This window comes from Puma concolor, chromosome C1, assembly GCF_028749965.1.
Source record: "Puma concolor isolate L17-30 chromosome C1, mPumCon1.1.hap2, whole genome shotgun sequence".
In the NCBI taxonomy this organism is placed as follows: domain Eukaryota; kingdom Metazoa; phylum Chordata; class Mammalia; order Carnivora; family Felidae; genus Puma; species Puma concolor.
Window position 1 is genome coordinate 45891698 of NC_141674.1, and position 16630 is coordinate 45908327.

At 47.1% G+C, this 16630-nt stretch overlaps 1 protein-coding gene across 3 annotated transcripts in view; it reads right to left on the reverse strand.

Moving 5' to 3' along the window:
* PLPP3 (phospholipid phosphatase 3) overlaps nt 1-16630 on the reverse strand; it is an 87116-nt gene that overhangs the window by 42132 nt on the left and 28354 nt on the right. For all 3 annotated transcript variants that reach the window (XM_086717082.1, XM_086717080.1, XM_086717081.1), the window contains exon 2: nt 5-162. In XM_086717082.1, coding sequence (XP_086573208.1) covers nt 5-162 — 158 coding nt within the window. The remainder of the gene's footprint in view (nt 1-4; nt 163-16630) is intronic.

Consider the following 16630-nt stretch of genomic DNA (forward strand, 5'->3'; position numbering starts at 1 on the left):
TTACCGCGAGGATGGCGATGACAATCCCCACGGCGCAGAGCACAGCATCATTGATGGTCTCGCCGGTTTTCAGAGGATACTTGATGCTCTCGTCATTGCAGTAAAACCCTCGGTGGTAAGGCTTGATGGTGCTTGTCTCAATGATGAGGAAGGGCAGGCCCGCTGGTCCAGATGCGACCATCACAGGCACCGGAAAATTAAAAAAGGGAGAGGAGAGAGAAAGGGAAAACATCAATAAAAGGAGGCCGGAGAATGACTTGCAGCAAAGACCAGCCCAGGTAACACCATTGCCAGGGACAGGAATTTCGTGCATTTGCAGCTATGTACAGCCCACAGAGAGTGTTCAGCACCTGCAGTCCCTCTGTTTCCTGGTCACCCCCGGGAGGAGCAACGCATTATTCTCTGGTCTTGTCCAAGGGCACAGTGGGAGGCAGTGGAAGAGCCGGGGAGGAGCTTTCCCACCGCGCGACCACACCCTGCGGACATTAAAGCCCAACGAGTGACAATCGCCAACAGGGCCCCGAGTCTAATGATGTGTCGTTCGCCAAGTGCATCGGACATCACCATTCCCCCTTCGAGAGGCTCATCGCAAGGCTCTGCTGCTTGGAGCCGTGAAGGCCTCGGGGTCAGATAAGCTGAATTTGGATCTCAGGTCCAATGTGACCCCTGGTTGTCATTCCATCTTTCCGAGCCTCAGTCTCCCCACACATGAGTTGCAGGGACGACAAAAGGAGAACCAGCCACACGCGACTTCCAGCGTAGCGCCTGGCACATGGTAGCTGCTCAGCGGTGCCCTTTTCAACCATTTTCTTCCACTGAAGAGTCCCTACCAAGACGAAGTAGAGCTGAGCAGAGGGCCCTGCGGCCTGGAGCTCTGGAGCGGAGCCCAAGGGCATCTGGGAGCACCAAGCTGCTCCCGCAGCTGCTGCTGGTTTATCAGTGGCTCGGCTCAGATGCCATTCCCTTAAAGGTCATGGCGAGTGGATTCCATCACCTGCCAGGAAAAGTTCCTCACAACCCTGAAGCAAAAAGCGAAGGCCTACAAGATCTCTGGCCTGGTCACTGCAGCAGCCTCCGCATCGGTCTCCTGACCTTCACCGCCTCTCACACATATCTACCGGTTCACTTCCTGACCACAAGCACGTCACTGCCTTGCTTAAGTTTCTTCCGCGGCTCGCCGTTGCACCGCACGAGATAAAGTGTGACCTCTGGAGTGCCCCGCGACCTGGACCTCCCTTCTCCTGACTCACGGTCTGTGGCCCCCTTGACACAGCCTCCAAGAAAACAGGACACGGCGACTCTTGCCTCAGTTCCTACTCTTCTCTCAGACTGGAAGACCTCTTCCCCTACCACCCAAGTTCAATACCAAGCTGCAATACCACTCCCCTAAGTAAAAGGTGAGCCAGTAAATGTTAGGACTAGGGAAGACCAAGAAAAACATCCTGTTAACAGCCACCACCGATGTAAGAGCCATCCACAATGTGTAAGGCATTCATTCATTTCTGTATTGGATCTCCCAACAACCTGAAGAGGTCATTTTACACCATCAGTTAAGCATGTGCCGTTCATCTTCAAGTGAAGAGAACAGTGACTACGAGAGAATATTTAGAGACAATATTTAGCTCCTTCAGGGTCTCTTAGTCTACCCCCAAATGCCTGAATCCCTGATTTAACTTTGCAAATTGGTTTCGTCCAACTGTGAATTTCATGAGCCGAAAAATCCCAAGATAAGCGGTGGTTGAAAAGATAAAATTCCACTTTCGTGTTTTTCAAAAAGAATTGAATTCACGTCACGTTGCTCGAAGCCCCAGACCGCCTCTTAAAAAAAAAATGTACCACGAACTCCACAATTTTTCAATTACTTTGGTCCAGACCAGCAGCGATAAAAACGCTCACTTTCTAAAAAGTGTATTTATGTATCACTGTGCATACACACATGGATTTATTTGGTTTTATTCTTTGGATTTATTTGAATTCTACGGCTATTTATTTTGTGACCCCTAACTGCTTCCTGCTAGAACAACAATTTACTTTATCAAATTCATACTAGTGCTTTGAAAAGAAAGAAACAGCAACATACCACAGCATTGTGCCTGACCTTCTCAAAGTAAACACAGAGGGACCCTGGAAGGCAATAACCATTAGCTCTTGAGACCGTGTCTCTGCAAAAGAGTGAAGCGGGAGAGGTGAGGCAGGGAGGGAATGCTGTGGCGAGGAAGGGGCAAGAACAGTCAGCTGATCTTTGGGGGGTGGGGCCCTGGGAGAGAAAAAAATATCCTACGGGCCCAAACCATCTTCATTCCACTGCCTAAACATTTTGAAATGGGGCCAAGTTGGCTACGAAAAGTAGCCAAGAAGCCAGCACTATGATATTAATAGTCCGCTTTTAAAGCTCCACACATCGTGATAAAAACCTTGAGCTCCACGTCTGAGCCCGGCCGCAGCCTCTGTGGTGCCTGGGAGCCAAAGCGTTGCTAATAAACTCAGGAAGGGAACAGACCTCGAGTGCCTCACATTTGGGCTGGGCTCTTAGGCCCCAGCTTCTATTTTTAATGGTGTTCACATGATAGGCCTGTAAAACATATGTTTCTAAGGACAATAAAACACATATAAAAGAGCTGTGGAGTTAGACAGAACTGGGTTAATGACCTCAACTCTGCTCCCAGCTACTTGAGCAAGTTATTTCACATCTCCAAAACGCTCTTCTCATCTCTGCAATGGGAAGAGTGCAGTCTAGCTTTGGGATTGCTGGGATGATGTCATCTACTACTACACTAATGCATTCATTTAGTCGACAAATATTGATTCAATCTTCACTACGTACACGAGGTACAAAGATGGCACGAGCCCTGCCCTCAGGGAGCTTGCAATCTAGTAGGGCAAGACGTCATGGAATAAAATCAGTGCAGGAAGGGGTTTTAGTTAGAGGAAACCAGGCAACAGCACTGGGTCATGTCAGCTCCGGGTCTGGCACGCACCACAGACACTCAATAAATGTTAAAAGGACGAAGAGGGGGTGGGGGGGAACAATCCCACAGAGAAAGTTAGTAAAGAAAATCTGTTTATTCCGTTCCTTTGCCCTCTCTTAACCTGGGAGCGATCCAAATCCTTTCTCTTCCTCCCTTGCCTAAAGCTCGGGGAGCTTCCGGTTCTGATCATGTGGATGGTGCCCACAAACAGTCAAGAAGTTGGATCTGAATGTGTTCTGTTTATTTTCTTGAAAGGCATGGAGAGAGCATTTAGAAGACCCAATGGCTTTTTCTGTTTCCTCTAAAAATGTGTGGTATGATCGGGGGTGATGCCAGTCAAGTCTTGACTTCACTCCAGGAGAGAGTAACCTCGGATTCCCTTCAGTTGATGGGAAAAGCATAGGCATTTTCTCCAATGGGGTAGCTGGTCCTCAAGAGACACAGCACCATGCCTTCCTTGCCTCTCCAGGACCCAGAGAGGAGGCTGTTCTTTTCCAAAGCAGGATCTCCATTTCCAACACTGGCACCGTCTTTATAACCAACTACTATAGTTCTTGATCACTTCATTTCCAAAAAATTCCCAGTGCTAATGACTAGGAACCTAGAGGTGAATACATCATAGTACCCGCCCTCAGGAGGCTTATGGTATTTTGAGAAAGTTGCAAAAACAAGCGCACTAAAATATTTCTAAATGGGCAGACTGACGTATGTATAGATTACAGGGAGGGCCCATAAGGCTTCTCCACCAGGGACACTAAAGATGGCCCACAGAGGACGGGAGGCTTGAGGGAACCCTTATGTGAGTAGGAGGTTTCTGGGGTCCAGGGACTAAGTACGCTCAAGAAACTCGAAGTAGTTTAGGGACTTCAATAAGGCAGTCATCACAACCGATGGCCATTACGAGAACACGATTTTAGATTTGGCTCCAGAGCTGGAAGAGACACACAGGTGGACAACGAAAGGAAGAAAGAGAGAGTCAACACAGACAACAGCAAGAGTAGCTAACATTTACTAAATAACTGTTTTGTGCCCGAACTGTGCTGAGGAACCCCACATAAAGGACTGCCGTCTGGACAATCTGGATACCCATTATTGTTCTCGGCACCGACTGGGTCACTGTGCTGAGGGAATTTAAGTCCCAACCTTCAAGTGGCCCAAAGGCTAATGGGAGAAACAGTCATAAAAATGAACACATTCAGTCACCCGAAGGTTCAAAGGGATTAAAGTGACTTACCAGAGACACTCGGACTTTCGAGTGCTTTCTAAAGTAAACGAGTCACTTGAAACAGAGAAGGAAGCCCCGAGGTATATTGATAAATTAGTTAAAGCTCAGCAAATTTCATCGCCTTTGAAGAAAAAGATGCTTTATATGGAACAGTCAAGGCAACAGCATGGGCGATTACTCACTGAATATTCACCACATACACATCTGTGCTCAGTATCTAATTTAACCAACACTCTGAAGCCAATATCCTGGAATTTAGATTTATCTATAATGAAAGGTACATTACAAGCTTTTTGCAAAGTAGAAACAAGAAGTGTGTGTGTGTGTGTGTGTGTGTGTGTGTGTGTGTGTATACATACCATCTGGTGATTCTAGACCCCAATTCAAAGCACTTCTCCTTCTTTTAATCAAGGATCAATTAACTTCCTATACCTCCAGGGACCTCTTGGGATATGTAGGTTGCAGAGGAGGCGAAATACGAACTCACTGACAAACACTTAACGGGCAGAAAATCAAAGCGTGAAGAAAGGCCCCTGTGTTGGGTTCGGGCCTTTGAAACTTCTTGGGCTTTGAAAAACTAACACTTGAGCAGGTTGGGTGGTTTGGGGGTGGGGTGTAAAAAAACACAGGATAAGTTTTTGTGGCCCACCCATTGATAAAGTCATGTGGGAAGTGTTACCAAAGTGACCCAGCCCCAGAGCCCTGCTCCCTTCAGCCACAGCTTCACGTTGGCACAAAATTAAACACAGCCTCCTGCTCTCAAAGTGCTTTTTTAGAAAGGGAAGGAGTGGGGGTGGGAGAGTGAATAAGAAATCTTTGCACTTGGGCGGGACCCACGGCAGGACCTGACTCAGAGCATCAGGAAGGGGCTGCCCGTGGCTCCTATATACCAAGTCCTTCGAGTGCCTTTCCCGGAGTTGTCCAACTTGCCATTTCATCCAATCTGTGGTTACCTTAGAATAAACAAAGTCCAGGATCTGTGAGAGTAATAATTAAACTAATATCTGCAGAAAGCCTACACTTCTACCCACAGAAGAATACTGGGTGCAGACCACGTATGTGAATATCAAGCGCAGGCTCACTGCTCCAATCAGGCAGCTGGGAGAACTCTACAACAGAGTTTTCTACATCTTACCTACAGTGTAGACTTCACTCTTGTGCTCATTTTACAAATGAAAGACTGAAGCTCGGAGACTGAAGACTGAAGACTGCAGCTCATCTAAAATGCAAAGCCGGCAAATGGCACCAGTGTGGACCAGATGTTTGAAATAGTGACGGAAGGGCGCCTGGGTGGCTCAGTCATGGAGCATCTGACTTTGGCTCAGGTTATGATCTCACAGTTAGTGAGTTCGAGTTCCATACTGGGTGAGCTCAAGCCCCGTGTGAGCCCCACTTCTCTCTCTCTGCCCCTCGTGGGATTCTCTCTCTCTCTCTCTCAAAAAAAAAAAAAAAAAAGAACAGAAAGAAAAGAAAGAAAGAAAGAAAGAAAGAAAGAAAGAAAGAAAGAAAGAAAGAAAGAAAGAAAAAGAAAGAAAGAAAAAAAGAAAAATAGATGGAAGACATTGGGCTTCTGAGTTCAAACTTGGAATCCAATTAGGAATTAATGTATCTGAATTTTCACAACAGCTGTGAAAATGTGCATTATTATTTTCATCTGTACCCAACAGAAAGCTGAGGCCAGAAGTTTTGTAACATGTTCAAGGTTCCCACACTGAGTCAGTTGGTCACTGGGATTTGAACCCAGGTCTGTCTGTCTTTTGGTTCATGTTTTCTTACTCCATGACCTGACCCTCCCTTTCTTTATAAATGTATGCCTTGTTAAAATATGACCGATTTTTTTTTTTTAATCACTTAAGGCCAGAATGGTCAACCCAACTACTACTTAGAGGTTCAAAATACAAATATTTATGTTGCTTGTAAGTGACAGGGTTTCTATTTAAAGTAATTAATTGCTACTGGTCTTAGAAGTGTGCAAACTTTCTTTGGTTTACGATTATTTGTCCAGATTTTTGTACTGGACACAATCCAGATGAGACAAAACTGAGTTTACTATGAAGGCGTTTCCTACCTTTGAAAAGGGCTGCCATGAAAAACACTCGCTGTGGGCTGGTGTGAACATGCAATATTCTGGGTCTAGGGGTTTGCCTTGACAAATGGTCATTCTTCAAAGCTGGAAGGTCCAGACCTTTCTTTACAAAAAGAAGACTGTCATAACCGAAAGCAACTCCATGGGAGAAACAAAGACATTAGTGGCAGATCTGGTCCCGGTGCCGGGTTTCCTGAGCCCAAATCCAAGGCCTTCAATGCAATTCCACAAACACGTACTGACAGTTCCTGAGTACTGGGCACTGTTAGGTGCTGGGGACACACAGTATCGAGAAACCACACTGTTTCTGAGTTTCTCAACGTTGGAAAGTCTCCGGTTCCGTGACAAAGGGACATCTGTCTTTAGTCTAATCATGGATGTGAAAAAGAACTTTGGATGGCCTTTCTTATTTGGAAGTGCTTAAAGGGAAAAAACCCACTTTATTCTCCAAAATAATATCAGCCACCTTAAAACTCTTAGTGCTATTTTGGCCTTTTCATTTGGATTTTGAAAGGGGTGTCAGATCCACCCCTAAAAAACAAACTAGCCAACAGCATGATTCAGATCTTTCAAGAAGAGAGCCCCAGCCCTCTTTTGTCAACATGATATGTCTAATTTTTGAGTGAGCTCCACACCCAATGTGTGGTTCGAACTCATGACCCTGAGATCAAGAGCCACATGTTCTACCGACTAAGCCAGCCAGGCACCCCTCGACATGATATTTCTAGTAATACACAACTACCAAAGTTAAAAGGACTTATAATTGCTCTTCCCCAGGTCAAACTGGGTTATTACCTCCTTCCTCTTTTGACCCCTCTTTTCAATAAGGACGAGAGTAATATGCATTCTTTGGGTACCCATACTACGTGCCAGGAGCTCTGTATAAGTCAACTGATGTAACGCTCAAAACAATCCTCTAAAATAATTATTATTTTTTTTTTTTAATTTTTTTTTTTTTAACGTTTATTTCTTTTTGAGACAGAGAGAGACAGAGCATGAACAGGGGAGGGGCAGAGAGAGAGGGAGACACAGAATCTGAAACGGGCTCCAGGCTCTGAGCTGTCAGCACAGAGCCCGACGCGGGGCTCGAACTCACGGACCGTGAGATCATGACCTGAGCCGAAGTCGGACGCTTAACCGACCAAGCCACCCAGGCGCCCCTAAAATAATTATTAATATACAGTCAAAGAATTGAGAGTCAGAGAGATTATAATTTGCCACTGCTGATAACCAGTGTAACCAGGATATATCATAGAATACCAAGACCCTTAGAGTTCATTCAGAGATGGGGCCAGTTAGCCTTTCTTGCTAAGTACATAGGAAATATGTCTATGTAGAGATTAGCAAAGCTACACAGCTCTGAAAAGTGTAGGCTGACCTTGAACGAGGATAAAAAGCAGGGCTCCCCCTTATATGTGAGATGGACTTACCACCTACCCTCTTGATCTCTCTGGATCTCTCAGATCCACCTACTCTCCTGCCTCAGTCTCTGTTATGACCCAATGTGTTTATTTCCAATATGGCTCCCCAGAGCTAGGACACAGCAAGAATCCCATGTGTGCATGGGGTTTTATTAGCTCTTACATAAATAACCACATTTAATCTTCCTAACAACTCCAGGAAATGATGTCTTAACATCTGGATTAAAGTACCACTGGCAAACTCCTATTCATCCTGTAAGACTTAGGTATCTCTTCTACAAAGGATTCACTGAGCCATGTAAGCTACTCTGGCAGAGTTACTTTTTTTCAATTTATCTGTGAACTTCAGAGTCAGGCAGACAGGATTTCACCTCTTACCTCTATCACCCGCCACGTTTACGGTGTGACCTTGGGCAAGTCAGGTTTCAGAATCAGGCAGACAGGATTTCACGTCTTACTTCTACCACCTGCCGTGTTTATGGTATGACCTTGGGCAAGTCAGTTTACCTCTCTGAGCCTCATCATCATACAACAGGACCTTGTACAATAGTTCCCAATGCACGAAGACACAGTTTATAAAATATCCAATTGCCTGGCTCCATGTTAGCTCCTGCTCCTGTAAGTGACAGGAAGCCACTGAAAGCTTTTAAGCAGGTATAAGATGTGATCAGAGTTCAGTCAAAAGCTCACTCAAGCAGCTGTGGGTTTGCCAGCTCCTTCCCAACTGCAATCTGATCCCATGGGAAAAGCATGCTCATAAAATCCTGCAATTCCAGGGACTTCTTGGGATTGTATAAACAGAAGGGGCTTGAGCAGTGGTTAGCAGGACCTGGCACCCTGATGCAGAGAAGAAATATCACGGCAGGAACCCTGCCACGTGTCATCAAAGGGTCGCACAAGGCTGAATGGGAGGGAAGTCCACGAGGGTGAAAAAAAATGTTATTTTCCCAACAGTTACGCACACGTGCGTCAGCAGGCGTGCTCCCACCCCAGCCACGCTGCCCAGGTGTACACAAAATACCAGGTTCACGTGGCGGTAAAATAAACAACATGTGGACTGGCAGGACATCAGACACCTGGGAGGGCCAAAGTTCGAGATAGTCAAAAGGCAAGACTGGAGCCAGACGCGGTGCCAAAAATGAAGAGTTGGAGTGTTACTGGAGACGCTGTGAGAACAAAATCACACTGGTCGGCAATCCAAGGCCACCAGGGCCCAGCTGCATGGTCCAACCTGGGTCAAAGGTCACAAACTGGCAGCCCATGGCCAAATCTGGCTGGCAGAGATGCTCAGTTTGGACACCCATTGCTTAAATTTTTTTAAACATGTATTTATTTAAGAGAGAGAGAGAGAGAGAGCAGGGGAGGGGCAGAGAGAGAGGGAGAGAGAGAGAATGAGAGAGAGAGAATCCAAAGCAGGCTTTGCACTGTCAGCACAGAGCACGACGTGGGGTTTGAACTCACAAACCGTGAGATCATGACCCGAGTCATCAAGACTCGGACACTTAACCAGCCGAGCCACCCAGGCACCCCCCCCCCCATGTATATGTTTTCATCTTAACCCTATCTATGTGTTCAACTATAAATCCAATAATTTATCCATCACATCCTAGCACTGTTAATTATTCCTTTTACTGTAAGCCCCCTACATCAGCTGATAGTCTCTTCAGAAAAGGGTTCATATTTTATTCATCTCTGCATACCCCGCACAAAAAGACTAATTCCTGGTGCCTAGTGAGTGCTCCACAAACGTATATTGGAGAAATGCATAAAGGAAATAAACTAAAATCCAGATGACCTGGCTCTGCCCCAGATACAGTGTATGGCTTGTAAATCCTTTTTTCCCCCACCCTTCGGAGTTTTAATCTGATCTCTCTCACATCTCCAATCCTGTTTTTCTAACACAATCCCCTGAAACAACACACGACCACACAACCTCATGAAGACCAGACAAATCCATCGGGAGTTATTTACGGGGAACCTAACCAGCTTCAAGCCTCTGGCTGTTGGGCTGGATGACCGCTAAGACCCCGAATTTTCAGTTTCCTCATCTTTTTTCAGGTAGTGAAACTATCAGAAAACACTTTGTGGGGCAGCCCCAGGTAAGCCTCGGAGGCCGCCACTCAGTGATTCAGCCGCCCTGCCCCACCCCACCCTGCCCGGCCACCCCGAGGGCTAAGGGATCCATTTCAGCACACCTCTGACCCACTTCCTGTGATCCTCTTGGGAGTTGCTGCCCAGGAGAGAGCTCCCAATCAGAGGAAGGGCACAAATCTCAAGAAGGCAACTCGGATCCGGGTTTGGAAACCCGTTTTGCCACTTGAAATCTATGCAACCTTCAGCAAGCCGCTTAATTTCTCAGAGCCCCAATTTTCAAAAGAGGAGGTCAATACCCACTTGGAAGAGCTGGGAGGATGACAGATCACATGGTAGGTATTTAACAAAGGTGAGTTCCCTGCCCTCCAAGCCTGCAAATCGACTATCCAGCTGTATCAGCCGGCTTGACTGGTTTCCCCAAGAAGGTGGCGAGACTACCCTGGTCGGGGCTGTGTCAGCTCAAGACAAGGACCGGCACTGGAGTTCAGTAAAGCTGGAGCGACTCCAGCTTCAGGGATAAGACCAGCCTCACACCAGGAGCACACTCCCCATTCCCCAGCCTGTCAAACGTTCCTTTTGTAAAAACCCAGAAGCCTCCTTCAAATCTGACAGCTGCCACCTGCACAAATAATTCAGGGATGCAATTCTGAAACCGAATACAAGGCCCCTAAAAGCTGAAAAGTTTGAAGTCCAAAATAATCCCTTTGACCTTCTGCCTAAATGCGCGCTAATCACTTTTTAATTTGTAGTGTATTTCCTCCCTGTGTGTTGTACTTGTGGGGCCACATTTTCGTTTTAGAAGTATCCAGGGAGTGGATGGCATTACAAAACACCTGATTAAAGTACAAGGCAAACTTCTTGCCCCGACATCTGAGGCTTGGTGTAGGCCCCGAGTTTTCCGAACTGCACTGGGTGGCGAAGAAAGTGAAGGAGAAAAAGGCTGCTTTTGAAGGAGAGTCCGTACTGAGAGAATTACGGGCTACAGAAATTAATAAGAGGTGGCCCCTGCCCTCTAAGAGTGCACGCTCGGGGGACAGCACACGCATCTGGGGAGGCGTACTCATGATGCAGCGTGACAGGAGCGTCCAGGACACGTGTTAGCACGTGACGCGAAAGCCAGCAGACGCGCAGTACCGGTTTATTGACTAATCCAGTAAACACATTTCAAAGATTCCTTGCTGTCATCTGAACGCCAACAATGTAGGTAAGGCCACACACGAAAAAAATTTTAATAAAAAAAAAAATAAAAATAAAAAAATAAAAATTCAGGGGCGCCTGGGTGGCGCAGTCGGTTAAGCGTCCGACTTCAGCCAGGTCACGATCTCGCGGTCCGTGAGTTCGAGCCCCGCGTCAGGCTCTGGGCTGATGGCTCAGAGCCTGGAGCCTGTTTCCGATTCTGTGTCTCCCTCTCTGACCCTCCCCCGTTCATGCTCTGTCTCTCTCTGTCCCAAAAATAAATAAACGTTAAAAAAAAAAAAAAAAAAAAAGAAAGGATCTATAGTAATCCCCAGGATAACTCTAAATGGAAGTAAGTCAAATCCAAATAGAAGGATCAGGGTCATTCTACACTGTGTGACTATCCTAGTGAATTAGGCAACCTTTCACCTACTGACTAATGAAGTCTCAAGTAGTCGGAGCTGGGTCAGCTCAGCCAGGGTCCTAGAGAAGAAAATGGTCTCCACACTAGCCCCTGACTCGGTGAAGAGATACCTGTTATCACAAGTGAGTTGGGAGTACGAGGGAAGTTTCTGTTGGCAAGGCGACCTCAAAAACTAATACCAACTAACAATAATTGACAATAATAATGACCCGTATTCATCAGCGTTCATTCCGAGGCTGGCTAACTATACAGAGATTCACTTCTCCTCTCTCAGGCTCTGTTTCTTCATATGCAAAATGAAAGGGGTGGTTTCATCAGGTGGCTTAGGGACATTTCTAATTCAGGAGAGTTTTTGCCTTTACCCTATAGGCATTCTATAAACAAACTGCAGGCTTCATTCCCATGGCGTCCTTACAGGGCGGATTCGCCACCTGCCCGCTATGCCCCTGGGGTAACTGAGGAGCGGTGCTACTTTCAGTTGGGGTGCTACTTTCAGTTGGGGAAGAGAGACTGGCCAAGCAGAACCCTCCAGAATTCAAAGGTGCTCATTTATAAACAAGAGCTTCAGAAAACATCCCCAAATCTGCAGGCCTTCCCATCCAAAGTGAGTTAATGATTGGCACCTCTTGGCTCTGTCAAAGAAGCAGGTTATCAGCAAAAATGCAGTGTGGGTTGGAAGCAGGTGGGAATTCGCATCAGCTTCTGCAGCCAACTGGATACTCTCCTAGGTGATTTAGAGCTGAGCCTCTTTTATTCCTCCCAGGAACCCCTTCCACGTAAGCGGCACCACCTAGGGTTTGCAAAGGCCCAAACTGAAGATCAGAAACACGGTCACAGAACAGCAAAGCAGAAATGCCACCGGGTCAGACCGGCTTTGCACAGTTCTGTACAGTCACCGCACTTCCTATCTTTAGGTGCTTTTGCCCAGACTGAGAAGGGGGTGCCTCTGGTGAACTGGCTGGCCTTCTGTAGTAAGAAATCCCAGAAATGTCTCTGGGGCCACCCTCAGTTGCTCTGGCAGCCCCCCTCCTCCCACCAGGATGGGGATAACAAAATGTGGGCATTCAGATACAGGAGAACTGGCAGCAGTAAAAAAAAAAAAAAAAAAAAAAAAAAAAAAAAAAAAAAAAAAAAAAAAACCAAAACCCTAGGTGGTTTGCTATAGGAACCCTATTGTTCCAGAGGGAAGCTCTTTTGCCAAAACTCTCCAGGAAGCCACTGCTCTGTGATGCATTTTTCAGCTGTTGAGAGAAAAGGGTAGTTCCTGGGATGTTTCTTCAATGGTACTGGAAACCAGGCCCTTAATCCTTGCAAAGCAGCAAGGAGCCAGCTTCCCTCAGAGGGACAGAATGTCTAGAGTCCTTCTTCCAAATAGAAACATAAAAACTCCTCAACTTCCTCCTTACAACCTCTCAAAATGTGTGAATCAGGCAAAAGGGGAGAAGCAGGTAGTGAATCCCAAGGTGGGGAGGGGAGCGTTCAGGCCTCCTCTGCACCCCACCTCCCCTCATGGCCCTGCCCACCTGACCTCTCTGTAGCAGTAAATTACAAAGCCCCCACTGTTCTCTCTGCCCATCCTCCCACAGCCTCCCTACCCGCCCCCCGCCCCCCACACATACATTTTTTTTTAAGGGCGAAATGCCAAATAACATTATTCCCCTTCACCATGGTATTGCCATGAGAGCTGCCTGGTATGTGTGCCTGAAAATTGGAAGGTTTTCATGGAAATCTCGGCCTCCACTACAGCCCTCCCTTTGTGGAAATGGACTTGGAAAGAAATGGAAGGGCCTCTAACTGGAACCTAATTGGGCAGACGAGAGCAGAGAGCAAGGCCCCTGGGACTGCTCGGAGGCCTGAGGAATACCTGACTGCCTTCGGAAGCCTGGAACAGGGCTCTGCACACTCGAGAGCCCGCCTTCTCCAGCCACTCATCCGCCTGCACCATGTGGCTCTCTGTAAGGGGCAGCCTCACCCCAGAGTAGGGACCCTACTACAGAACTTCAGGGGAAAGGGGAGCACTGTAAGTGCATATATTACCCACAGGTATCCCTGGCTCAGGAGGTCAACGACAGAAAACTGTTTCGTAGCCCATCTTTTGTCTGTTTTATTTATTTTGAGAAAGAGAGAGAGAGAGCAAACATTAGCAGGGGAGGAGCAGAGAGAGAATGGGAGAGAATCCCAACCAGGCTCCATGCTGCCAGTACGGGGCCCAATGCGGGTCTTGAACTCACGATCCGCAAGATCATGACCTGAGACAAAACCAAGAGTCCGACGGTAGAGCGACCCAGACGCCCCCACAGCCATCTTAATCAACTGACCACCAAGCAAAACGAAAAATGGTTTTCCGGGTTTGGTCCAGTTTGGTGACAGTTTGGAATTAGCGGGCCTAGATAGGAGTCCCTCCCTTCTCTGTTGTGGCACTGTGACCCTAGATTAGTGAATTCTCAGAACCTCCGGATCCTCAAAAGAGGTCATGCAGCCCGGAAGGGCTGCTCTAAGGATTTCCTAAGACAGGGTGTTAAACAGCTGGGCATGACACAAGAGTAGATGCCCTGTTTCTTCCTTCCCCCGAAAGCACGGCAGGGAGGGGGACAGATTGCTGAGCACAGGACAGGAACCGTGAGAAATAATCTCTCCTATCACACTCCTTGTACCGCTGGGAGCAAAACCATGTATGTGGGCCCCTGCTTGTCCATCAAGATGACAGAATGGGTCTCGGGGAATTAAGTATTCAACAAACTGGCCCTTCACAAATCCCATCCAAAGGAACGGTTTGATGCCTTTCAGTACACTGACTATACAAAATACTGAAAGACCAGCGCACTTCAAAAGCTTCACAAAAACCCAGGCCTGGGTTTGGCAGGAGTTCCTCAGCCACTGGGTTTTTCTGCGTGTGGTTTATAATAACATGCAAGCCCGATGCCAAGTCCTAATCTATTAAGGGACTGCCAATTAGCAGGGGGCTTAGAGCCGCAGGTTTGAGAACTAGGGAGCAGGTCTAATTAGGGTTCCAAATCATTTCTCTCCATCACCCCCTCTCAGTCTGACACCAGGTATACTGGCCAATTGTTCTGCGAATAACCTTTCTGCATTTCTCAGCACGCTTTGTTTCAAGGCTCCAGGCCTGAAGGCTAGTGCTTATTTTCATGGCTGTCTTTAAGTGTAAAGCTGGGGATTGAACCAAGTTATCCTCTGGACAGCGACTTTCAGATCTGGCCAGTCAACAAAATCATCAGGGGCACTCATGAAAAAATACATTCCAGGCCCTACCCAGACCTACTTAATAACTCAATCAGAATTCCCAAGACAAGGGCCTGAGAATTCTCATTTTTAATGAGCCTTTGAAATGATTCTATTCCCAGGTGATTTGGGAATCTGCTTTAAAAAGTAAAAGCAATTTCACTGTTGAACTCAAGGGCTTTAAAAAAAAATTGACAGGGGCGCCTGGGTGGCTTGGTCGGTTAAGCGTCCGACTTCGGCTCAGGGCATGATCTCGCGGTCCGTGAGTTCGAGCCCCGCGTCGGGCTCTGTGCTGGCAGCTCAGAGCCTGGAGCCTGTTTCGGATTCTGTGTCTCCCTCTCTCTCTGCCCCTCCCCTGTTCATGCTCTGTCTCTCTCTGTCTCAAAAATAAATAAACGTTAAAAAAAAATTTTTTTAATAAAAAAATTTAAAAAAATTGACAAATAATATACATAAAATGCAATTTATATATGCATACACCAAATGATTACAATTTTGAACCACAATGAACATCAAATGTTTGCTGAGCACCTACTGTGTGAGAGAAGGGGACAACCGAGGGGAAAAAAACAGGGTTCCTGCCCTCAGAAGAGCTCGCTGTCTAGCGATGCAGTGACATCCCAACAGGAAAGCCAGCCTTTCTTACCCAGGGATACTGTGAGACTACAAACCCGCGGCTCTTCCTCGCTTTCTCTTTTGCCTCATGGTCAACTTTGCTTTCCAGTCTCTTCGCCAAGATGGCACCAAAAACGAAACAGGATGATTTCAGGCACCAAACATCAGAGGCCTATCTTAGAAGGGGAGGAAAAGCCTGAGAAACATATGGTTTCAAGATCCAGGAGAAAATATGTGCCTTAAGCCTGCCTAGTCTGAACACAGAGAAATAGAGTGGTTCCCTCTACAGCATACAGAGCCCTGGGCTGGGTTTTGAAAGAGCCCAAGGTCGGAGTGTTTCTCAACTTACGGCCTCCGTTCCTCATTGTGCCTCCTTATCTGTTAAAGAGGGGAGACTGGACCTTGTGGTCACACCCGAGAGCATATGTAGCATAAACCTTTTCCCTGGAGCCTTCATCAAAGTTCTCTGCTGAGTCTTCAAGACTGGAAGAATCGTAGCTCTCCAGAACGCTCTCTAAGAAAAGCTCGACTAAAGGATCTCTGACCGGCTCTAAAATTAGGTTTCATGTAGCTGGCTTTCAAACAAGACTCGTTTCTTAGCCGGCAGAGACAGGGCTTTTTCTTTACTCTCTGCAGTGCTGGGTACACAGCAGAGACTCAAAATGAAGGAAGAGGTCTAGGCTAGGCAGTGGCATGGCCAGGCTGCTTTACAAAGATGACTCTGGCATCCACGTGGAGGACAGACTGGAGCACAGGGCCCTTAGAACTAATGCTCCCTGCTAACTGAGGTGTGACCAACCACCTTCCCGAGGAAAAGCCTTCTGCATTTTTTAGACACATCCCCATCAATTCTGAATAAGATGTATTAAGGCCTCCCACAGCCCTGACGCCATGCTAGGTCCTGGCCAGCACAACTCAAATAAACACGGCCTGCTCTCCGGGAGAGTCTGGGGCTCTTTCCCTCTTTGCTTTTAAACACCTCTCTGAAACGGACTGCTGCGGCCTCTCTGTTCAGACTCTCGGGTTATCTTAACACAGAGCACTATTCAGGAGCACGCCTAGGTATAGACTGCCGAAGGGGCAATCCATCTATGGGCAACTGAACTACGATGGCTTCGGTGGTGCTCTAAGCAGGTGGATTTGGGGAGTCAGACACACCTGGGGCTCATCTCCACCTTAACCAAGTCAGTATACCTCACGGTGACGTGAGATGAGTTAAGACATTGGGTGCAAAGATGCTTAATTCAATGCCTGGCACACAGAAACGCCCAATAACTGTTGCTATCGGGACTATGGGATGGAGCGCCTTCTGTAACAAGGAGAGAGACAGGTGTTATCCTGGCCCACGAAGAGGGCCATGGTTTACTTTACGTACAGTTG